At 36.9% G+C, this 25,853-nt stretch overlaps 1 protein-coding gene across 6 annotated transcripts in view; it reads left to right on the top strand.

Moving 5' to 3' along the window:
- Positions 1–25,853, top strand: part of SEMA5A (semaphorin 5A) — a 337,359-nt gene that overhangs the window by 114,221 nt on the left and 197,285 nt on the right. For all 6 annotated transcript variants that reach the window (XM_035552812.2, XM_035552815.2, XM_035552811.2 and 3 more), the window contains 2 exons: positions 9,811–9,910; positions 25,105–25,150. In XM_035552812.2, coding sequence (XP_035408705.1) covers positions 9,811–9,910; positions 25,105–25,150 — 146 coding nt within the window. The remainder of the gene's footprint in view (positions 1–9,810; positions 9,911–25,104; positions 25,151–25,853) is intronic.

Here is a 25,853-nt window from a genome sequence, read left to right on the forward strand (position 1 = left end):
CCCTACAGAGGTTTCTCACGCCCTTCTCATCATTTTTTTATTTCAGATCTCTTGCTTTGATTAGCTTTCTGTACTCTCTCCTCCTGATTTTCTGCTCTTATGTGTTTCAGGCTTAGACTCTCTCTCATTTTTAGGCTTTGGATTGAGACATGATGTTAAGACTTGATAATACCACTGCTGTCTACGTTAGATTTCTTACAACTTTTTTTTTTTTTTTCTAGGCCATCTTAAGCTAGCAGCTGTTGCAAACAGGATATTAAAACAGAAGGAACTTAAGTCCAGTGCAGGATAATAATGCTTGTGCGTTTCACTGAGGCATTCTCTCCTGCTTTGTCTTCTGCATTTGTTCTCTTTTCCCCAAGTGTGTTCCCGTCATTCTAGCCTTTCCCTCTGGACCCTCTAAATCCTCCATAAAATAGTTTCCATACCTATGCTGTCCCCCAGGCTTCCCTCTCTTTTACACACACGAACTTAGTCCTACTGTTTTCTCACTATGCTGTTGTTGGTCCAGAAAATTTCCTGAAAATTATCTGAAACTCTGAAATTTTGCATCAGCACTTTTAATTAACACTGTACTTTGTTTTTATGCTGTATATCTTCTTGTGACTCCTTACCTGAACGTTATCCCATTTCTGCTTGAATCTACCTCTAATCTGATGACAGGCTTCTGGTCAGCTTTAGTCTTACATCTGTTGCTTTTTAAAGTACAGTTTGTACGTGATTTATTTTCCTGGCCTGGATACCACATCCTTTGCTTGAGTATGTGTTTGTGTTTACAGATAAGACTCTTGGTTGAAGTGATACAACCCATAAACCATTCTAACACACACAGTCTACTATAGTAAATTGGCTTTAGTAGCTTCCAGTGATCCCTCAGATTTCTTTGATACCTATCAAAGCTTCTCTCTTAAATACATGTTAAGCATTTTACTGTTGTGCAGAAGAACTCATCTTAGCTGTGAACTGAAGTGGAGGTGACTCCTTAGTTGCCCTTAAAAACATGGCAGCTAACACCGGTCTTATGGTTCTGCTGATGTCCTTTTCTGGAAATTCTTTTCACTGTCTTTGTTTTCTCTAACACTGCCCCAAGCTCCTCTCTGTTATGCAGCCAGGTGCATACACAATTCAAGAAGAGGAGTGGTTGCTGTATCTGCTTCTGACAGCTTCACAAAATGGAAAAAGTTTAATGATTATGGTGAGAACAGCAGTTTCCCAAGAGCTGAGATAGCAGAGAATCTAAACAGTGAGAGGGTAGATTGCAATCCCTACTGTGTTTCTACAGCAATGGGCTTGAGTTTATCTCAAGGTGATGTCATTCAGGCTGATACTTATGAATATTTCATTGCAAAATATTGAGAACAGATGTGTGCAATGACGAAACAATTAGAATGACAGTTGAATGCAATCTGCAAGTAGGCAAACATAAGTTGGTATTGTATTTAAATGCACCATGGAGAAAAACACAGAACTGAGCCCCCAGACCCTAAATGCTTCAGTACTGACTCTTCCCATCTCTTTTTTCCTTAATTTTTGTTTCTTGATGGTAGTTTGCAGCATGGTATTTTTCATGGTTCCTACTTTGGACAGTTAGTAAAGATTGGTAGGCTTTTTGCTTTAAAGTGGATTAGGGTTTGAAAATCCTTATTTCAGTTTATGGCTTATGCAACAGTCTGTAAGTCACTTTACATTTGTTGTTCAAAAAAAGGTGCTGAAGATCAAGCAACAGAAACTTTTTAAGCACAGTTCTTGGCAACTCAAACAGTTTTGAAGCATACCTAGTTATTATTTTTAAATACAATGCTATCCTCAGATGACTGATACTCTGTGATTTAAGAACATTATAACATCAGGTGCTCTATGTTTAAGTCAAGGGTTTGTTTTCTTAGAAGTGGGAAGAGTATGGTTAATGATATCTCGGCCAGCTGGCTAGCATAACTTTGCAAAGTAGGTTCTATTGTTCTTCTCTCCTCTAGTTTTATACTATTTCTGTGTAAGAGAGAGAAAAAAATGAAAAAGTCTCTTAGCTGGATATCGTGGCTGATACCTCGTCACTGTGTAATTTCTGTAGAACTCTCAAGTGATCCTAAGCATATAAAACCTGTGCTTGTAGCACTGAAACTGCTTTCATCTAGGTGGGAGTTCAATCTTTTTTCTCTTATACCTTACATTTGTATGCAATGTGTGTGTTTGAACAATGAAACATAAACAATTCAAACCCCTTGTTCAGAAAAATAAGAAATAAGTAGTCATTGCAGCAGATGTTACTGTCTCTTCCCTGAGGGCACAGACAGTCAGAACCCAAATTCCCTTTAATTATCCCAGTAAAAGACATATGCATGCACATAAGAATGCAGAAGTATGTGCTTCTAGCTGGGGAAGCTTTGACTGGGCAAAGAAGACAGGAATGTGGGCTCAGTTTTAGACCTTGAGACTTTGGAGGTTAAAGCAGATTGTGAAAGCAGGTCAAGGAACCAGGGAAGGGCAATTGCTGTGACTGCATCTCCCTTGCCTTGAGAACTGTAAGCTGACTGCTGAGGCTGTGACTTTGTGACTAATGAGAGCACCAATGAAAAATGTGAGGAGCTGGGTAGAAGTGGGTAAATTTACAGCAAGTTTAAGAAAGAAGTTCAAGTTCATTCTTCTGTGATATAGAACTTGTTTTAAGTCAAGAGGTAGATACTTTAAGTATGCTTTGTTTTCTGTTTTCCCCAATAAAAATAAATAAACTATGTATAGCCCTGCTTTGTTATCTCCAAAATTGTCATGAGGCTGGTAATAGTTTTTTTAAAAAGCAGAGACCCAATAAGCAGCTGGTGAACTTTCTGGATAATGTCAAGGGATTTATAGTCTTAGGATTTGTTTTTATACAGATGATTTAAAGTGGAGAGGGGTTTGGGGAGCTGGCAGATCTTCTAGATAAGGCCAGAGCTGCATATTTATTTCTTGATTTCTGAAGTTGTCTTTGGAAGGAAAGGCAAACTTCAGGATGGTGTTAGGTTGTGATGGATAGTAGGAGAACAACAGCTGCTTTGCTCTTGGTCTAGAGAGACCTCCAGAATAGTGGGTCTCGAAAGAAAGCCATAGTTTTGAGGTTGGCTTTGTCTTTTTGTTTTTGTGGATTTGTGTGTGTGTTTTTTTTTTTTTTATTTTTTTTTATTCCATTATTAGCAAAGATGAGCTCTGAACTGCAGATGGAGATCTGACACATTTTCATGTTTACAAAGGGGAACCAAATGTAGTATGGTAAAACTTAAAAGAGGAATCTTAGTCTGTGGTTGCTGATTTAATCTTGGCAAAACAGTAACTCCCATCTTTTTTGTTGTGAAGGATTTGATTGTATTAGTTAATCTTGTCTGTACAGTTGTGTTTGTTTTTTTCCTTGGAGGGCAGAAATTATGGTTTATTTTCTTGTTTCTTCTTGGATCCCTGTTTTAGAAACTTCATAGTTCTTTTACTATTTAATCACCTAATCAATGTATTTATATTTTTCAATGTATTATCAACATTAAAGTATCCTTAATTTTTATAATAATTATTTAAATCTTCAATTTGATTAGCACGTTTTGTTTACCTACTATTGGTACATTCCCCCCCCCCCCCCCCCCCCCCCCCCCCCCCCCAGTTATGATGTCTGCATATGTCTGGAATTACAGGTTTTGGAAAAGCAGCCTATAACAAGGAGCCTTTCTCTGCTTTGCGGTATGCTGCTATCTTCCAAGTATTCAGCTTCTATCATAGGCTTTATGGAAGAATGGCATGGGTAGATGTTTGTGCTTAGATTTTAAGGTGAATATAATTAGAATATTGCTTTTTACTTCTAACTCTTAGAATGAGCCTTTTCTGTAAGAGAAATGGGAAATATTTGCTGTGCTTACTATATTTGTTAGATGAGTATTTTATGATTTTTTATTGTCTTGCATTACTCTCAAAAAAAAAAAAAAGAAAAAGATACTTTTGACGTTTTCATTTTGAATGCATCCAACAGGAACATTTCAATCAAGAAAAAGCTCATTCTGGCATGTTTTTCAACAGTGCTAGACCAGTATAGATAGAGAAAGAATTTGGTCCGAAGTAAGTAAAAATATGTGAAGAATGACTTAAAGTTAGTAAATGCAAACATTTAAAGGATGACTTTACAAATATTTAAATAGTATCCTGTAATTGTATAGGTTTAAACACAATATAAGTGTTTACTATATATAGTTTAAATGCTATGCACCAGAAGTAGAGTGAATTAGTTGTGATGGAGCTTCAGGTCACTGCAGCTTGAGGAGTGCGCAAGGCAGTTTGCTCGGGTCTAGCATAGGTTTCTCAGCACTACAATGACACACAGACAAGCCTTGATGCATGATCTAGAAGTCTGTTCACAGCTGTGTTTTCAGAAGCTTATCTGAGAAACAAACACCTGTATATGATATACTTGTGTAGACGTAGCCAGTTTCTTCCAGCAATTTAATTAAAAAAAAATACAAAAAAATAAAAACCTTAGAGCTGAAAATTACTTAAAACAGCAAGTCATTGTACATGAGTGCTGAGTAATGTACCTTGAATAAATCCTGGAAAAGTAAGTTATGTTGTTGACACATTAAGCCTCATCCCCTTTCGGATAAGTAGGGATGAACTGTGATTTGTTTTGGATGAAGTGCAGCTGTTCTTTGGCTGAATTGTTTTGATGGAGTTCTCTGTTCTGTTGGCACCTGTGGAATAGTATTTGCACATATTTCCTTTCTTCACTGGAGTCGTGGCACTTTTTCTTCTTTCATGTGCAGTAAGTCGATAACTTACAGGCAAGGGTTTGTTTAATTCATTTCTGTGAGGGGAGAATACACTGAAAGAGCTGGGAAAGAGCATTGATTGGAAATGTAAGAAAATATGTATAAACAGAAGTGACTTGTGAAAGATGCAACAAGCTCCAGCATGCCATTATTTCTTCTCTCTCTCTCTTTTTCTCTCTTTTTCTTTTTTTTAAGACAGAGAAATACTTGTTTTCATGATGTTGTTTTGAGTGAATTTGTTATTCGTGGAAATAGATCATAATGGGAAGCTTAAAATGAGGACTTAACAATCACACTGAAATTGACACCGATGATACACAGAAATTCCGTAAGAGTATCCCGTTTTTCTCAGCCCTCACTTTAAAATAGCTAGGTATGATGGAGTCCAGAAATGTCACAGCAAAGAGTTCACCTGTGCACCTAACTTGATCCTTAAAGAGTGAAGTGCCGCAAATAAATCCCAGAACAGGGCACGCTGATGAGTGAGCAGGTGGATTGCCTCTTGCCAGCTGCAGAGGCTCACTTGATGGATTCTCCTGGGGTTAACGAGGCAGTGTGGCACATCAGAGCAGAGGCTTCTGACTTGTCTCGCTCCCTTTCAAGAGGATGGTAATATAACATGAGTATCACAGGAAGGGAAGATCTAAGCTAGGCTAAAATCATTATACAACTTCAGGAAGATAGGGATTATCCTATCATCCTTAGATTAGACACGTTTAATTAGAATAACTTCAGCATGCAGTAGTATATTACATTTTTCTATGATAAGATTAGCGATTTTGTTGTACCGATGCCACCCAGAGACTTCTGTTAATATTGCAAATCTGCTAGTTTTCAGCAGTATTATTATTAATTTCAAGTTTCTTCAAGAAGGTGGTTCTGCATATGTTTAACTTTTTGCTCTTTATTTACACAAAAGGACACCATTGCATGAGGTACCATATACGTACACTGTAAACACTACTGATTTTTTAAAATATCTTTTAATTTGCTAATGAAATTGGTACATTTTTAGTCTCATCTCTTGATTTCATTAGTTACCATTAAAGATCACTTCTGAATTCAGTTCTAAACAAGCCATTCTCTTCCTTGTTAGTCATTTGTCAATTTATTTGGCTGTTTACTGTAAGTCGTCTTTGAAGGGCTGAATAATGAAACCTAGGTTGGAGAAAACTTGACTGTTTATTTGTGGAGAACTGCAGAGCTCAGCAGCCCTTGGCTAGTCCCCAACAAAGTACTCCAGACAAACCAGGGCCTGTTGGGCAGACAATATTTTTAAAGCAAAAATGAGACAGATTTCTGGACTTTCATTATTTGTATGAGTATCTAATGCTGTCATGTCCAGCCTTGGTTGTTACCCTCCTTTGTCTATAAAGTTCTTTAGGAGACTCCTTTGACCTTTCCTACAAGCTGAAGGGACTTCAGTGTGTTTGCTGTGCCATGGGTGAATGAGCCATGGCAAACTTTGCTTCCTAAGCTATTATAAAAAGAACCAAACTCCAGAAGACCCTGAAAAACCCACAGTGATTCACAGCATGTCAAGAGATTTTGAGAAAACTACAGCTCTCTCTGACTCTTTTGATACCAATCTTTTAACTCCTTGGGAAAATATCCATTTTCTTTCAGGAATGCATTTAAGACCTGAAGATTTCAGTCCTATATTAGTGGGATGTACTGGCTAATGATAGAAACATATTATGGTAGTACTGAAAGGACCCACCATGTGTTGGAGACCTGTTGTTGTCATGATTGTATGTAAACAACATATACACTTATGCATGCACAGCTTTAAGCCTGAGAACAGTATCAGTGGGAATGGAAATGTATGTACTTGGCTTCAAAGGTGAGGGGGAAAAAACGGGTTGAAGGTGTGTCTGAATAATTGTTTTCAGTATCAGGAGTGAGAACAGAGACTTCACTGAAGGGCTAGTTGTTTTATTCTGTTGCACCTGTGGTGAAGGTAGGGGAAAAGGAGGGAATGCCAGGAGTCAGAGAGAACTGTGAAATGGAGGGATTGCTGCAGCTTGTCACCTGTATCAGCAAGCAGTACAGCGAGGTTATGTGTCAGCAGGCAGCTTAATTAAATTACGCCTTTATTTATCATGTTGTAGTATACAAAATATATAGCTGTGTTATTTTGTAAAGCATGTCATGTTGCATCAATGTGATAAGCGTTAATAAATAGAAATTATTATTATTATTACTTTACCATGAGTTTTTAGTTCTAAGAAAAATATTTTATAGACCTTTAATAGCTTCTTACGCATTTCTGACTCTAAGGAGATAATTCATAACAGAATGGAAAGGCCTACATCTTTTCAGCTAGATTTTGATGTTTAGATGATGTTATATCTAATTTTTCAACTAAATCAACAGAATAAACTTTCTGTATTGTAACTCAAAGCAGAATTTTACCAAGAAGCTTTTATTTTAACAGTTGTGTTTTGTTTGATTGTCTTTGTTGTTTTTGTTTGCTAGTTTTCCCATACAGAAATATCACAAAGTTGAAGTTTTATTCCATAAAGGCTTGTTCCTGTGAGATACATGATGGCACTCTGGCACACAAGACACAATTTCAGAGCATTTGCTGCGAAGAATGGCTCTTGCTGCCATTTGCTCTTCCTGATCTTATTCACTCAAGCAAGAATGATGTTGAATGCAACAGAGAAAGGATAAAATAATTTATTGTTTGGAGTGACAGAGGGGAATCAGATTTCAGATAGATTTCTTAACAAGTCCTCATTCTCTTCTCAGTTTTTCCTGGGCTTGCCTTGCCCCACCAGGCCTCTGCCCCCTTGCTCCAAACCTGGAAATGGTCTCGACCACTTCTTTGCTGTACCTTGAAGCTTTATTTTGTCATGCTGAGACAGCAAAGCTAGTGGAAAAGAATTGCTTCCTTGAATCTCAGTCTCCCTGGTAGACTTCTGGCATGAACACATATCCTGGGTTGTCTTTCCAGCCCCTAGTGCATCCTCTGCTCTCTGGCTTGGTTGGACTCAAAGCCTGGGTTCTAGCTTCTGCCTTTTGTGCAGCTTTAAAGTCCTGAATGAGAGTGAGATTCTTAAAGACTTATATCTCTATTTCCTTATCTTCATGTCCTACCTGATTTCTCAACTTTTTTTTTTTTTAAATTTTCAATTGATTATTTGATATGACAGGTGTTACTGAACCGTTGAGGTTGTAAAATCAAGTACACAAATATTAGGAAATGTCTATGTCAGACTTTCCTGTGTAGCCTTATCTGTATAAATATAAATAGATAAATATATATAAGGCCATATAGGCATATAGTGTGTGTGTATAAGTGTAAATATATATATATTTTTTCTCTTACTGAATCCTGCTAGGTTCTATGCACAGCATGTGTAGCAGTAGCTGGTGGCAGCTGTAACCATAGTTATTTAACATGTGTCCCCATCCCCTCTCCTGCCCTGTTTTGAGAACCTATCCAGCACAGATGGAAACAACAGTGAATTTAGCTACAAATTCTGCAGAACGTGTACAAACTGGCATTACAGTCCTGCAATTGCCCAGATGCATACAGGCTGTCATTAAAAATGCAGAAGTTAGTTTTCTGACACCCAAGTGATTCTACTGCATGGTTCCATCTGTTTTTTCCAAATATATGATGCTACTGCTTCTGCACAGTACATTTAATGTTGCTCTGCAATGGCTGAAAACATTTGGACACAGAATAACATTTTTCTCTGGGGCCCTCTCCGTAGGAATAGATGACCTACTTGTGCTAGAAACTTTAATATTTAAATTAAGAACAAATCATCCTGAAACAGGCACCAGACATGGATTATTTCAACCCAAACATTTTCAAAAGTGAAAATATGCGTGTGAGCAAAGGGAGTTTATAATGGGAGTTGACAACCTAAGCCATAGCTGGGGATACTGGTTCCAAAAATGACGCTGCCATGGCATTCTCAGTGGTTGGTGTTGACTCTGTGTCTCAAGTGGGCATGACCATGTGTTCACCTTTGGTATTTTTTTATTGTCTTTTTCAGATATGTAGTCCTTAAGTCGATAGTTCCACAGCCCGTTGTGTTATACATACATAGCCCTATTTATCTTTTGCATATGTTCCAGACAACAGATTTACAGCAAACATTTAGAATAAAATAAAATAAAAGTGTTTTGATATCCTGAGAATTGGGGGAAAGATTCTTGAGGAAAAGGCTTCTTTGCAACTTCACTTCCTTTAAAGAACCATTAGTATAATTACTGAAATTTTAGGAAATCAATGTGTTTGTGTAACAGTAAGTAAATGAATCTTGCTCTGTTCCCAGAAAAATGTTTGTGGTGATAGAACCACACTATTGTTGCGGGTGTAAAAATAGTAGTAATACAAATAGATAATGAGCTGGCATGCAGTTATTTATGAGTGCTTGACTTTGAAACTAGAAATAGATTCATATTCTGAATAAAAGTAAAGCTTGTTGCTGAATTTCAGCAGCTTATCCACTTGTCTGTTCTGTGCTTTATGTAGCGCTACATTGGTCTGAGAAAGATAGGTTAAAAAAAATGTTCATTTGAATTTCAAGCATGTTCCCTCTTACCTCCCTCATGTCTCAACCTCTTTATTGTGAAAATGATGAAAGTTCAAATTTGCTCATTTTCCTCATTGCTTTCCACTTCGTCGGACCTTCATTAAAGAAGAAAACAAAAAATGCTAGTCCTCATCTGCTTCTGATGCATGGAAAATTAATCTGACTTCATTTGTGTATCTACCAGTTTATTGTAATTGTACTGTGTTGTATGCTTTACCTAAGGAGGAAAAACATCTGGCTTATAAATCAGAACACAATTAGAAAACTTCATTCAAACATTTATTGGGTGACTGCCCAACCTGTTTTATAGGTCTATAGTGAAGATTATGTGGTATGGTAGTAATAATGCCTATCTTTCCTTACAGGACCATACTAAGAAAACTTGCAGCCCCACAGTATCTGCAAATGTAATGCTGACTACCTGATGTATTACAACTATGACATTTACAGTAACATTTATTTCTTCTTCATTGTTTTAGAAATTGCCCCTTGGTTACATGTGTTCAGAGCAGAAGATGCTGTAGACTTCTCACAGTTAACATTTGACCCGGGACAAAAGGAGCTTATTGCTGGAGCAAGGTGAGAAATATCTTTTCTTTCCATGTTGCATCAGATTGGATTTTGTTCTTTCAAAAGTAATATCGAGTCAAATTCTAACATCAGATTGCTCTCATGACTTCCCTGCTTTCCACACCCAGTCACCTGAAGTGTGTGTGTGTGTGTGTGTTTATTTCTCTTATTCCTGACCAGAGTTGGAAGATGGACTACCTGGTATCAAGGAATGCACAGTAGTTTGTACTTCTCTCATTTTAAAGAGGAATGTCCTGGAGTACTCTCAAACTTTAGATGCATACAGTAGAACAAGGGAGATGCTTTATGACACTGTGACAGAAGTTAGTATAGCATAAAGCTTGTAATGATCCCAACTTTGGCTATACAATACTGCTGTTCTTGCCTGGGTGATTCTAATAATTATTCATTGCAGTTACGAACTGTTAAAGTCTGCAGAATTAGTGGTGAAGTCAGTGATAATCATTTCCTCACAGTAAGACAGTACTTTGCAAGCTGTGATAAATAGTGACACTGTCTTTGGTGTCAACAGTGAAGCAGCGTCAGTCATTAAACACCAGTTTTTCCACCCTTAGCATATGAAGTATAGTAAAATGTTTTGGTTGGCAAAGATTTAATCCAACTAACTTATTATTTAAATATTCCTTTTTTAATATTTTAATATTTCCTAAATATTTTACTGTCTAAAATTTACAAAATTCCAGTCACTTCATATTTGTGATACATTTAACATTAGAGTATATTTCTGTTTCCCAGTTTGTTTCTTGGTTGAAATTGAGGTTGACTGTATGGAATAGTAAGATGCACTGCAAAAAATTTTTGCCCCTGTAAGGGGGAAACATTTCTGTTTATGTAGTAGATACTGATGTCTGGCACACCTGAAATGGGATTTACTGTGTGCTCATGTTGATTTGCTATTCTGTAAGCTGCCAAATGAAATGAGGCATAATGCTGTATGAAGACAGCCAGTGTAAGTCAGAGCAGTCTGAGCCTCTCCACAGTCACATGAAGTTGCATCTTGGATCAGTGCACACTGTATGGATCTCAATAACCTATGAAAAAAAAAGACTTTTTTTTTCCTCCTCTGTTGTCCATACTGTTCATGTAGCTTCTGAATCTCAGGGAAGAATACCTTCTCTAGAATTTGTGCTTTCAATGAAGTCTGTTGAATCATTATGGGATAAGCTGCAAATGATTTTCTTGAATAGTCAGTGACTATGAAAGAATACCACTTGCCAATTCTGCCTTTTGCAAAAGGCTCAATGCAGTAGGAGCAACAGGATTCATTTGGTTTCTCTGCAAGTTACTACAACATCACAGCTTCATATCTCTTATTGTGGCTAAAATTGCATAAATAAAAATAATATTATTAAAGGCACAACAGAAATCTTTGTTTTCTGCAGCCCAGTGAAAATGGCTATTACGTGTTCATTAATTTGTTAGATTTTTCTGTTCCTTACTTAATATTATGTATTTCTATTCTGAATGTTGAGCTTTTCCACAGTGGTGTTGTTGTTGTTTTTTTTTTTTTTCTGCACTTACCTTCAGGTTTCCCTAACTGTTCATATTATTGCTATTAGTATCTTCTTTTCAATACATTTTTTTTTCCTTAAAGCATTGTGCCAGACTATTTGGTGAAAGGCGTTGTGTGTCTTGGGGTCTTAGATTCAGTAGATGGGGAACCAGTTGCTGTGGTGCTCTAGTCCCCCAAACTGCAAGCGTTGGTCTTGCATCTTTTACATGGAGTCTGCCTGATCATGGAGACTGAATCCACTCATGTGAAATGTGATGTAGACTTTTCAGCTCATTTTTGGGAGTGATGTTTGCAGCCTTTTGACGGGTGTCAGGAACATGTGAACTTTTGCAAGTTTTGAGAAGAGAGGAAATGAACTTTTGAGTGATGGTGTGTGTCGAGTTATCAGTTCCTTGTGTTTTTCTTTAAAACATTGCTTGTAGATATGCTTCACACAAAGTCATCTGAACAGAGCATAAATATTACTGTATTTGTACTATGGCCTGTGGATTAAATTTTAGTTAAAGTTTCTTGCACATCTGCTTCACAGGTTTCACATTTCCTAAGACTGGTGAGAGGAATTCCTTTTCTGTCCTAAGCCATAAATGTGCTCTCATAAAACATAGTGAGGAGAATGCACTGTTAATTCCTCATCCCCTGTGGAATATCTTTTGATATGCAATCACTTCTCTTGGACTATTCCTACAAATGAGAGAGAGAGAGAGAGAGAATCACAGAATCATTCAGATTGGAAAAGACGTCTAAGATCACCTAGTCCCACCTTTAACCTCGTACTGACAAGGCCACCACTAAACCATGCTACTAAGTTCTAAATCTACACGTTTCTTGAAGATCTCCAGGGATAGTGACTCAACCGTTTCCCTGGGCAGTCTATTCCAATGCTACGCACCCCTTTCAGTAAAGAAATTTTTCCTAATATCTAATCTAAACCTTCCCTGGTACAACTTGGAGGCCAAGAAGATCCCAATCCCCAACTTGCTACAACCTTCTTTAAAGCAATTGTAAAGTACAGTAAGGTCTCCCTGAGCTTTCTTTTCTCCAAGCTAAACAATCATAGAATCATGGAATCCCAGCTCCCTCAGCTGCCACTCATAAGTCTTGTTTTCTAGACCCTTCACCAGCTTTGTTGCCCTTCTTTGGAGACGCTCCAGCATCTCAATGTCCTTCTTGTAGTGAGGGGCCCAAAACTGAACACAGTATTCAAGGGTGTGGCCTCACCAGAGCAGAGTACAGGGGGACGATAACTTCCCTTGTCCTGCTGTCCACACTGTTTCTGATACAAGCCAGGATGCTGTTGGCCTCCTTCACCACCTGAGCACACTGCTGGCTCATTCAGATGGCTATCAACCAATACTGCCAGGTCCCTTTCCACCAGGCAGCTTTGCAGCCACTCTTCCCCCAGCCTGTAACATTGCATGGGGTTTTTGCGCCCCAAGTGCAGGACCCAGCACTTAGCCTTGTTGAACGTCATAAAGTTGGCCTCATCCCTTCGGCCCAGCCTATCCAGATCCCTCTGCAGAGACCTCCTGTGCTCGGTCAGATCAACACTCGTGCCCAACTTGGTGTCGTCTGCAAACTTACTGAGGGTGCACTCAATGCCCTTGTCCAGATCATTGACAAAGATATTGAAGAGAACTGGCCTCAGTACTGAGCCCTGGGGGACACCACTTGTGACGGGCCTCCAGCTGTATTTAACTCCATTCACCATGGCTCTTTGTTCCTGGCCACCCATCCAGGCCTTGAGTAGCCAGCTTCTTCTGGAGAATGCCATGGGAAATGGTGTCAAAAGCCTTACTGAATTCTAGGTAGACCACATCCACAGCCTTTCCCTCATCCACTGAGGGCATCTCCTTGTTGTAGAAGGAGATCAGGTTCGTCAGGCAGGACCTGCCTCTGGTAAACCCATGCTGACTGGACCTGCTCACCTGGTTGTCCTGTAAGTGCTGCATGGTGGTACTCAAGATAGTCTGCTGCATGAGCTTCCCTGACACTGAGGTCAGACTGACAGGCCTGTAGTTCCTTGGGTCCTCCTTCTGGCTCTTCTTGTAGACGGGCATCATTTTTGTTAGCCTCCAGTTCAGTGGGACCTCCCCTGGTAGCCAGGACTGCTGATAAAAAATATGTTTATATATATATATATATGTACATAATCTTCTTATGTTCTTGTACTAGCACATTTCATTACTGAAAAAACAATAGCTATGTCACATGTGATTTCACTAAGATCCGAACAGTTAAAAGTTCCTTTTTCAGTTGTGAAATTGATAATTCATAGTCTTCTAACATGTTTTTTCCCTTGTGTAGTCAGTCATTCAGTAGCGATGTGACACATGGCAAAGCTACAAATAAACTTGTATTAATGTATTACTTGGTTTACACTGTCAAGAGAAATACACCCATTATGATTTACTTCTCAAGCATCGAAACAAAACTGGGAGGTGATGCCTGTACCTCTAGATTTCTGCTTTAGTTAAGGTGGTGTTCTTCAAAAATGATTTTCATAGCCCAGAGCTGTGCTCTGGCTCATCTTAAGTTTATAATTACATTTTCTTGCCATAGTGGAGTTCAGTGAACTTTTTGCCAAAATTTCTCTATCTCAGAAGCCAAATGAAAGTGTTGTGAAAATTCAATACTATTGCAAATTTCTAAATTCCATTTCTGTCACTGATACTGACAGTGAGTGATGTTCTTCTAGCTTCAAAAGTCTACAACCTCTGAAGAGGTTCATGACTTTTTTATCTTAATGAGCAAGGTGGAGAGGATCCTATCTGGGATCCACACTGGATTCCCACAGGGGGCTGCCAATGTCATGCAGCTATATAAAAACTCAAATCAGATCTCATAATTCATTGAAAACTATCTCCAGCAGTGACATAGAAGAATTGACACCATTGCACAAGATACCTGGGAGACCTAAACTGTAGCAGGAAAAAAAAAAAAAAAAAGATTAACTGAAATTGGAAAAAGGTATAAAGAAGGCCTGCTAAAAGAAGTGGGTTGGAGTTAGTGTAGGGGAAAAAGGCTGAGCCTGTGCACAGCAACTGCCCATGAATCTATCAGTGAGTACATCTAGGGAAGGAAATAGCTGTATAAACTATACAGTAGCATTGGCAGAAAACCAAATAATTTTAAGTTGGACATGGGTAATTTAGTCAAGAAACAATGAGTTTTGTCACATTTTACCAGTGTGAACAAAACAAGAAAACAACTATTTTTTGAGATAGAGAACTCTAAATATACGAAAGGGACGCTATATTATAACATTTTCCATACCAGGCAATTACCAGAAAGGTCATATCCAGTCCTGTATTGCTAAAATTAATCTTGCTTACCTATTTTGGGAAATAAAGTTGGTCCTCTGGATGTCTGTGGACATTCCGTAGTTGCTGTTCAAAAACACTTTTTTTTTTCTTTTTTCCACCTGAGCACAGGTTGTCCTCCAGTCCTCATGAGAAATCTCCAGTTGATATTTTGTTTTGCAAAATGTCCATCTCTCTTGCAGGTTTTAGGTTGATTAATTTGAAATATCCTTGTCTTACTTCAGTTTTGTTACACCATTCACAGAGATCTGTGAGTGTTATCCTAAGTTGTCCAATACTTGCTCACACTTTCACGCTTTCAGTTTAATCATCCCATCTGCCCTGGCACTAGTATTTTCCTTGTGATGAGGAGTTGCCTAAGTTTTGGAACAACTGCGCTATTTCCTCATTTCACCACCCCCATTCAGGAGAGAGATTGGCAGTCTGAGTAAAGTTTGGGTTTTGCTCAGTCTGGCTTATTTTTAGAGTGTGCACACTTACGTTTCTCTGAATTCAGTTGAAAGAAGTAACTATAGTCAATTTTTGTTGTTCACCTCTCAAATTTCTCACATATCTTGCACCTCAACTGTGGCAGATGTTTCTCTCTTTGGTCGCAATCATATGTTTTTTCCTGTCATGAAGTGCAATGCCTTTTATTTGTGACTGCTGTAGTTTCTGCACATTGCTATACAATACAGGATCAATTATACCTTCAATTTTAATGTTAAAAGGAAAGCTAGCAGTGCTGTTGAGTGCTTGACACAGGTTTTGTGTCAAGTAACGTTGTCAATCTTTAACCTCTTCCAATGTAACAGGTCTGCTTAATAACATATTTTGAATCTGAAGCATAAGAGTTGTAATACTTTTGTTTTAAACCATATCATTTTGTCTTATGTCAGCCTGCTGTGCAAATTGAGATATATGTGTACTATTGGTGAGGGCTTCAGAAGGAGAGGAATATCTTCTAAAATGATGGATGAGTTAGCCTGGACCTCAGTAACAACTTATAGTTGCCCTGCTTGCCTGGTACCCTTTACTACAAGTTGCTTGAGTAGAAAAATTCATTTAGTTAGCTTCAAGAAATAGGGGGAATGGGGTAGAAGAGGTGGGTCCAGGGAAATGAAAAGGTAGAGGGAGAAATTGTATTATTTGTGTATTGAATTGATGTAACCGTCCAAAGTGCATAGTGAAGAAAAGCAAAGATTAAAGTTCAATTTCTGAAGTTAAATTAGGGGAAGAAGAATTACTTGTATTATAATTATGTATTATGTGTTTTAAATTAGCATGTGAAGAATATGACAGATTTTTCAATGTTATGTCAGTTGGGTCTAGATTTAATGTAAGAGGAACTGTTTCTCTCAATAGGTATGTGTTAAATTGGAAGAGATTATACATGTAAGTAAAATGAAATTAAAGAAAAGAAAATAATTTAATGAGGGACTCTATACAGAAAGAATTCAGTGTGGATGTAGAACAGCTGTTAGTACATTACAGGAATGCTATTGGCTTTTGACACAGAGTTTCAATGGGAATATGGCTACATTGCCCTATCTTTACAGCTTGCCGCAGGCATTGTTCTTGGCATCACGTATGACCTGGCAGACAAAATAAATGAGCTCTTTTGCAAACTGAAATCTTCAAGGGATCTCATTTGTTTTCTTCAAAAAGAGAAGAAAAAAAAAAAAAAGGCACCATACAGCAAGACAATTTACTTTTATAATTAAGTGGCATCAGCAAAGGATTACTCTTAGGGCATTAGCTCCTCACTGAGCTCAGGGAAATGAGAGGCTCTTTGTTTATCTTATTCTGATAAATTGTGATAAAATATTCAGTTGAACATTTCTCTGTATGCTATTTAGTGGACTGACTTAGCACCTAATCAAATATGATAATGAATACTATGTTTCAAAATGCCAGTAAGCATGGAGATTCATGGATTTCCCCAAGAACAACTTTGCCTTCTTTTCCTATGTGAAAGTGCTTTGTCATATCTCCTGTGGCATTTTTTTTTTTTTTTTTTTAGTCTCCTGGAAAGGTCAATTGAGTAGGAAAAAGACCTGCTCAGGGGCAGGATACAGCAGTGTCTGAATTGTCCTGGCAAATTGTGCATTGCCTTCTTTCTCCTCGTTCCCAGACAACACAGTAAACTCTTATTGACTCTAGTTTTTATAAATCAAAAAGTGTTATAAGTGTACCAGACATTTTAGTAAACCAAGAGCCAACTTAGAATCCTGTCTCAAACCCAGTAGATCAGGGCAGAAATCCTGAGGTTTGAAATAATGGGTTACATTTTCCTTTTAATCCATTCTTTTTCTTTTATTTTTTTATTTGTATTCTTTGTGACTTTTTCATTATTTCTTTTTCCTTAACGGTTTTATTCAGACCATACCAGAATATATAGCAGAATAAGATTATTTAAAGTAAAAGTAAAATAACCCTGTTCTCTCCAAGCTTCTTCTGATTGAAACAGTGAACTGACAGGAGGCTCACTGGAGGTCATTCTTGAGATGTGGTAGTTTAGTTTTTATAATTCAAGTTTGGCTTGTTCAACTGTGCTCTAAAATTTGATAGTTGCTTATCAGAAATTGATTTCAAAGCTATTCGTTTTTTTTAAATTAGATAATATATCTTTAGACATCTTATATTGTTTGTGGATTTTTTTTGTTTGTCCCTAACACAGAGCATCTTAACAACAGTGGCTTTCTCCTGTATATTCTTCTGCAAGTTAATTAAATTTGCTTTGAGGTTTAAAACTTGCTTGGAGGTGGCTTATTGCCTCAATCACTCCTTATCTTGTTGATGAAGGACTGTAACAGTATGCCTTTTCACTTAATTAGATATGTGTTTGGGAACGTTAATTTGAACCATTACTACTACTTCCCACAATAACAGAAAGGCAAATTAAAGGATTCATTAACTAGTGGTTTAAGGATCGCTAATAAAAGAAAAAATAACTGTACAGGTTTGCTTCTTGCTGTTGTCTGCTCCCAGCAGGAGAATCTGAGAGCTTCATGTTAATGAGATGTTCTGAGTATATTGGGAGAATACACAGGCACCAGGAATTAGCTGCTGTATTCTATGAACATCAATCTGGGTTTTATTGCTCATTTAACACATTGTTGGGAGTAATCGATGTCTGTCCTTCTACTGATTGATTTGATCTCATCTCAGGTATGGTTTAATGCTAAATCTAAGAGAAATTATCATCCTACTGCTGCTGAAAAAGAAAAAAAAAAAAAAAGAGGGTCTTTCTCCCCCTACTTGTTTCCCTTTCCTACTTTGCTACTGGGTTCTTAAATGTTTTTAAAAGCTTGTCCTTCTCCTGCCCATGTCTTCCTCCACTATGCAATTTTCCCCTCCTCTGCACCAGCTCTAGCAATAATCTGATTGCTAAGTAAGACTAGTCAATTCTCTAACCCCACAAAAATTATTACTTTTCTTGTGCTGGCTTAACGTCCTGCTATTCTTTAGTGGAACTAAAATGATGCATCATCAGATGAGATCTGGACTTGGCCCAGGGTAAGATGAAAAGAGATGAGGTAAGGGTAAATGAAGCTTTTATAGCAGAGAATGCTGTTATTTCATTGTAAACTGTCTTTAGAAATGATATCAAAGGAGAGGTGTTCTGAAGATAAGTGTCTTTAATTGAAGTCATTAATGTGTATACACTTGATCTGTGCTAGTTGTAGGTCCTGCTGCAGAATATGGCAACTTCTGCCTTCCTTTGCTTCCCTGTTAGAAAGTGTTCTCATGCCATTTACCTTCTTTCTTCTGCAATGGATGTCAGTCCTAACATACTGTTTCAGTCCTACACTACCAACAGATTGATTGTGTCTGCTGAACTTCTGTGTGCCTTTACAGCACTGGAATCTAGGGCAGGGTGTTGCTGGCTAAGAGGCTGATACCATGATATAGAAGAAGTCCTACAGAGCAGCAGTTGGGTCTACGAAGGACTCTCTCCCACCTCTGAAATGCTGGTGCCTTGCGTGAGTCAATGCAGCTCCCTTGTGGAGTGGCTGCTCCAGTGCCAGGTGTGCATGTGGGCGTCAGTACTCACACCACGAGTGCAGTCAGAAAATGTAACAGTGCAACCTTGCATGCTGTGTATGAGACCTTCACCTCAGTAGATTTGATGGGAGCGAGATTGCATTTCATGTAGAGAAACGTTGGCATCATGTGCTTACCTTAGTATGCATCCTCCTTCTGAATTTCCCATGTACAGCAAACTTCCATTGAAAGGAGGGGCTGTGTTGGAAACAAACTGCTCTACTGAAGGACTGCAGCATGACCACAGAAGGGAAACTGAAGATTTGAAAATGTGGACCATTATGTTTAGTGTCTCCCTCCATAAGCACTTTAGTATTAACATGATTAAGTTTTTTTTTTTTTGACCGTGTTGCTCTAGCAGTATCTTTTCTTAATAAAATAAATAATAATAAAAAAGACCAGTCTTTGCTTTCTTAGACTTTTCACCTTCTCCCCTACAAAACCAGCTTAAACAAATTGCACTTGCCAAAGTTGATTACTATGGGAAAGGAGGCTGCAAAAGGCGTGAACTGTCTAAAATGTCTATCTAAGCCCATTCCCATTACTTTTTTTTTTGGAGGAGATAAAACAGCAAAATTAAATTTAACTTTAAATTAATTAAGATCTTAAACATTGAAATAGTAACAAGACAACAGAGAACTTGCCTGGCTAATTATATGGTAAGGTACTCCATAATATATGTCATATCTGCCAAAACATAAAATTTGGGGGCATATACTTTGAGATACATGTTGCAACATAAAAGAGTATTAAAAATTTTGTCAGCCACAGTTATGTAATACAGGGTTAATATTTTGTCTGAGGTAATATTTCAGGATAAAACTGAACCTGACAACAGCTTACTGAATGAATAGCTGAGTAAGCTCACAAACTTGTGTGTATTTAAAGCATAATAATCAGAAAAACCTTGATCTGAAGGCATTGGAGGAGCACAGGTGACAAGTACTCTATGATCCATTCGGGAACCCAAGTGCTGTCTGAAAGATGCATGGGCTGACAGAAGAAGACAGTAATCTGTGTTTGAGATGGCATGAGGGGATTTCAGAAGAGTGAACTCCAGGGCTGCAGAGACAGGCCACTGGTACCCCTCTGCTTTTTCTGGAGAAGTACTTGGCAAGAAATATCTAGAAGCAATGCCTTACTGTTGGTCCTCTGTACAGGACTTCTATGACTTAGGATCTTGAGTCACTGCTAAGGCTGCATGTGGAGCCACATGCTATAAAAATTGTTCATCCTGACAAGTAACTATCAGAGAACTATCAGTTTTCTATTTGCAAAGCTCAGTGCCCACTGATCAGCCTGTGATAACCTGAGTCTTCCTCTTTGTCCTTATGAACGTTGATAAAACTTGAGTAGTCTTTCATTCCTGTAGCCTTTGTTTCTTTCATTCCTATCACCTTCCATTCATGTTCTCCTGTAATTTTAGAAATTATTAAAGCAGGACAAAAAGACCAAAGATCACCATAATTTTTAAGTCAAACAAGCATTACCTGCTAGCCTGAAAGTATTTATCTGTGTATATGCAATTTTCACATCTTTGTCATTTATCAACAAGCTTGTTACTTTATTATTCTCATGTGATATAAGACTTCTATTTCCTGCAAAATCCAGACAAAAATTACTTACTGACCATTTTGCTTTTTTTTTATTGTAACTTGACCTTTTTCATATAATAATTCAACTAAGCCACCCGGATTAGGTTTCTTTTATTTCTGACATGTTATCCTTAGCTCTCTCTCATATTTTTTCTATAATATCTTAATAAACCAAATCAATTTTCTACATCATAAATTTCAATTTATCTAATTTCCTCCTGTTGTTTTATTTCCAATTGCTGCTTTTATTACATTGCAGAACTAGAATTGCCTTTTACCAAAATCTTTCCTTTCTTGATCATGGAATTGTGACTTTTTGTTAATAACTGATTCCTTAAGAGCTTATACTTTTCTTTTTTGTTCTTAATATTTTTTTCCTTCCAGTAAATTATGCTAAATTTTATTCCTTCATGTGAAATAATTTATTCAAAGATGTGCACAGGAGAAGGAATCTTCTACTGTTTTATTTCCAGGAGATTTGTCAATATCTGTATGGTCATGCCTTGAGTTTCTGATTTGGGCTGTCAGTTGTAGAGGAAATGGGAGCATGCTTTTTTGTTTGTTTGCTTACTTTTTTTTTTTTTTTTCCCCTAAAACTGAGCCTATAGTGCATTCTCTGAAGTGGTATGTGCCACCTTAATGTTCCTTTAATTCACATCTGTGTTCAATGCAACAGTATTTATTGTTGTGTTTGAATTTTATGCCCTTCTGTTCCACTAAGAAAAGAGTAAAGTGCTAGATTTAACACCCATTACTAACACTACGTGCTTTCAATTCTGTATGGGTTTTTAATTTTAAGAAGTCCATGTCAAAATGAATTGATCTGCTGTATGTTTCTATGCTTTTATCTGTAGTCGTGCTGAATGTATTCACTGCAGTAGACTGGAATACACTGTTTTAAAGGAGGGCACTAATGATTACTTTTTGTGGTGCTTCATTCAATTTCCACTGATACAAGGGGAATTCTTTGCTATTGAGTTTAAGCAGGCTATTGGTTAACCAGTTTTACTTACAGATCAGCTAGGAAAGTTGTTCAGTACCATAATATAAAACAATGCTTATTAACTGCTGAAGGAACGCAAAATTCTGCTTTGTCTTGCACTTTTGTTTTCTTCTTGTTACGGTGTCTTTCTGCTTGGATTTGCTTTCCTCATTCATTAAGCACAAAATCGAAACACATTTCCCAGTTACAGCCAGTGTCAAATCAGTTTAATTCCAGCACGTAATGTTGTATTTGTCTTGCTTTTATTACCACCATATTTGCAGAAGAGGCAGACCTACATGCTAAAAGGCCTAAAGCTATGCTTCCGAAATGTACTTGGTCGTTTTTTATTTCACATCCTTTGTTGCCTTTGAAGCATTCATGCAGTAGAATAAAGGTAAACGGAGGTTGAAAAATAGCAATCCACACCATGATCTCAACAACATAACTGAATAAGCATTGTGACCTCTCTCATGAGGGGTATAATGACTCTGTATATATCATGAATTTTGGCATTGACTTTTCCTTTGGGCTGACAAGTTTATTACTATCATAATAAATTTCCAGTGTGTGTTTTACTGTCATTTACATTATTTTTATTTTTTATAGATTTTTTTCAAATATCTCTTTTTAATGAGTTTTTGTATGTTAAACTATTGGATTTGTTAAGCTTAATGCAGTCTTGCTAGTTTTACTTAAGTGGAGATGTTCTTATAGGAACAGTTCTGATTGCTATCTAAGTAACTAATTTGCTAGTAGTCCTAGCTTTATTCTTGTAGTAACAGTCACTCTATGCTCTCTATTTGCCCAATTTGCCTTTATGTTGAAATGGTTTAATGCTTTTAAAATGTCTTGCACTTTGATTTTTTCTTCTTATATTTCTTTCTGCTGGCTCTATGAAACTGAAAAAAAAAATTGTAATTATTTGTTGGCAACAACAGGAAGTTGAAAGATGTCCAGTAGTTAGTTCTGGCTCTTGGCTTGTTCATATGAACATAGACATTTTAGTCTTCCTAACACTTTTGGGGGTCAATATTTCTAATTTCACTGGATATATTAATGTGGAAAAATGCTGTGCTCTACTGCATAGGATATAAATTTCATTTTCTCGGGAAAAATATAATTAAAAAAATAGCCTTTCTTTTTCTACAGGATAACATTTTATTTATTTACTTATTTAGAATTTGGGACAATAACTTTTTAATAGGTTGAAATAATATAATAATGAAATACCATAGAAAGGCATCATTAATCATATGCTATTCCTTAATCACAGTCTTAAGATGACACATCAGTAATAAATATTCAATAGATACGTCAAGATGAAGCACCCAAAATGTACATACGTGACACTATGTGAAGTACTGACCTGAAAACCAAAAGTATGAGATGAGACTGTGCTCATCTATCTTGGAACAGAGACTGCATTTTTTTGTAGAGTGAGATGTGACTCTGATACCACCAAGTTAAGAAAACAGTTTATACCTGCTGGGGATACAGTTCAACTTCTCTGGAAGAAAAGAAGTTGTTCTGTTTCTGTAAATGAAAGAAAGATTTGCAATGGCAGTGAAGATGCAGTTCTCTTTAACTTTGATATCTGGAGAGAAAGAAGCACAGTCAATGATGGTTGATGGAAGGAGTTCATATACGCAGTGAGATAAGGAACCTTTTATAGTATATGTATATTCCCTGTTGAAAATTCCTGAAGAAAACAAAAGCCATGAAGGTATTTTTTGTCCTTACAGAGACGGTATAGATAGGGTAGAAAGACAGCATGCATCATCTCCTGACTTCCAATGAATCTTTCAAGTTAATTTGCATTTAGTTTGTGGATGAAGCTTTGTGTAAACATTGCACCATTTTCACTGTTGCCAATTTCAGTTCTCTTCATGACTCAAACACAAGTGGTTCAATTATTTTGTTTGTTTGTTGGGGTTGGTGGTGATTTCCTTGTTCTAATAACAAATGTTCCGCTTTCTCATATTTTTTTTTTTTTGCCCTTGCTAGTCTGCCTCTTTTATTTTGTAATTCCCTACAGCAATATCCCTAAGATAGACTGATTTGATTCCTATACATACACAATTTAAGATGGCCATATATGTACTAGAGCCAATAAATAAATGCACATACATGCACACCAGAGTCCATAAATAAAACTATGATAGAGGTTGTGTTTCTGAGATGCATGATTTTTCAAATAATGTTTTTCATTTTTTAGACACAAGATGATTTTTCTAAGGCTCATTTAAAATGTTTATTAGAGACGTAAAAAACAGGTCCTAACCATCTGTACCCATTAGAAATATCTCACACCTGTTTGGAAAGAATTAGAATTATTATGATCAAAAATGTATCCACATTTTAATTTCTATTATACATCTACCAATTGCATGGGTGCAATATTGCAGATAATTTGCAAATATTGCAAATATTCAAGTTTAAAATTTAAATTTAGTAATCTCTTTATTGCCTATTTTCAGTTACTTTGTTCAAATGAATTTGTTGGAATCTGTTAAAATTAATCTTACATGTTTTTTATGAATAGATTTAAATTACTTGTGGTTTTATTTTCATGTTTCAAAATTCCTTCCTTTTTATTTTTCTTTATAAAACAATCACTCTGTAGTGACCTTAGGTAAGGCAGAATGGCTTTAAATAAGATCAAAAATAAGGAAAAGAGAACTGAAGGAGATTATGCATTTTTTAAAGGCATAATAAAAAGAAGAAAAACGGATATGAGAAGAGAATAGGAAAGTGAAGAGGGAAAGGTGGGCAGGAGGAGTGTGGAAATGGAGGATGTAAGAAATTTTAGACCTACCACAAAAAGAGAATATTTGCTAGAGATAAGGACCTGCTGAAATCAGTTCAAAGTTGGTGTGCTATTCATACATTTGTATGTGTTCTGTGAACTGAAATCATGGGTGCTACCAACAGCACTGGTTTATCAGAAGAGGTGTAACAATACACGCTGAGGAAAGTGTTTGGTCAGAGGGACACAGTTACCTTTCTGAGTAACCTAACCCATTATTTCCACAGATTTCATGCAGTGCCTTTGTGCTGCATCTTCTTCATGATTCAACTGAAATCGTCCTGTGTAGGTGTAGCAATACTGTAGTAGAGCAAAAGTGGAGTGAGAAATATTTTTGTAGTAAAAAGATGGATTTTTGTTAAATAGGTTTTGTACATGTGTAGCTCTGATGTAAACGGAAAACAATTTATTCAGATTTCAAAGAAGTTAAAACAGGTAATGACAAGACTTCAGTCAATTGTGGAAACTCTGTGGCTTCTACAAATGCTTCTTTGTAACGGGATCCTTAAATTCAAACTTTACATATCTGTGGCTGAGTTCGTTGTGCAAGCTTGCCATCATTGTGGAGAGAGATAGACAGCTTTAATCTATGTGTCGTCTTATTCTTATGTAGACATCTAACATTGATCATGTGAATCTGCTGAAACAGTATTTCTTGTTGACTCTAAGGGGAGACTGGAGCGTATGGTTCAGATGTATATATATGCAGTGTAAATACTTTATTTCATACACAGCCTTCAAACTGAAACTCTGTTTTGGAAATTGCCTTAGCCTTTAGCCCAAGGGAAATGTTCTGAAGACAGTCCCTGAAAGAAGTTAGTGTGACTGGGAGTCAGGACTCTCATTTTTTTTTTCTCTTTTATATTCGTTAATTATACCTTTATTTAAATACTAGTAACAATTAACTTTTTTTTTTACTTTTTTTTTTTTCCCCCAGAAACTACCTCTTCAGGTTGCAGCTTGAGGATCTCTCTCTAATTCAGGTATGTTTAATATTTGTTTTCTTTGAATGATATAGGTTAGGCAGATGTTTTAAAGCAGATAATCAAGATATATTCATAAGCTTTATAACCACAGATAAGTATGCATCTGTTTTTGTCCTCTTTGCTGTATTATATAAATCATATTATCCATTTTAATTCCAGATTAGTGTTTGTCCCAGGCCATACAGACCTGATATTATCTTACTCTCTGCTGTGATTTTTATTAGAGAGGATCTATACAAAATGAAGGCTGGCAAGTAGGATTATGTTCTAATAGAAAAATGTTCTAACTTATTATTGTGCATTTTGTTAAAGCTTCTGTCTTCAGAATATATTGTTATAGAGAAGATAACTATTTTTTTTAAATAATGATAAATTAAGTGAATTCATACTTGCTAAAGAAAAATTAGACAAATCAAGCAGCAAACTTTCAATGAATAAATCTGCTGTGAACATAAGTGTCAGAACTGAAGTATTGTGTAAAAGGCAGCTATCTGTTGTTTAAAACTTGTTAGAGCTTGGAATTTGAAAATTAAAGGTTTATAGAAGTGGTTAGGTGTCATAGGTAAGTGTGAATCCCTGATCAGTTTATTGTACCCTGAACTTCATATGACTTCCACACTGAATTTATCATATACCAGCAGTCACATCTTTCCTCAAGTCTCCTGAACACTTCAGTGGTGTTCCTTGGTTAGGTTATGTT

The sequence above is a fragment of the Cygnus atratus genome, chromosome 2 (genome assembly GCF_013377495.2).
Source record: "Cygnus atratus isolate AKBS03 ecotype Queensland, Australia chromosome 2, CAtr_DNAZoo_HiC_assembly, whole genome shotgun sequence".
In the NCBI taxonomy this organism is placed as follows: domain Eukaryota; kingdom Metazoa; phylum Chordata; class Aves; order Anseriformes; family Anatidae; genus Cygnus; species Cygnus atratus.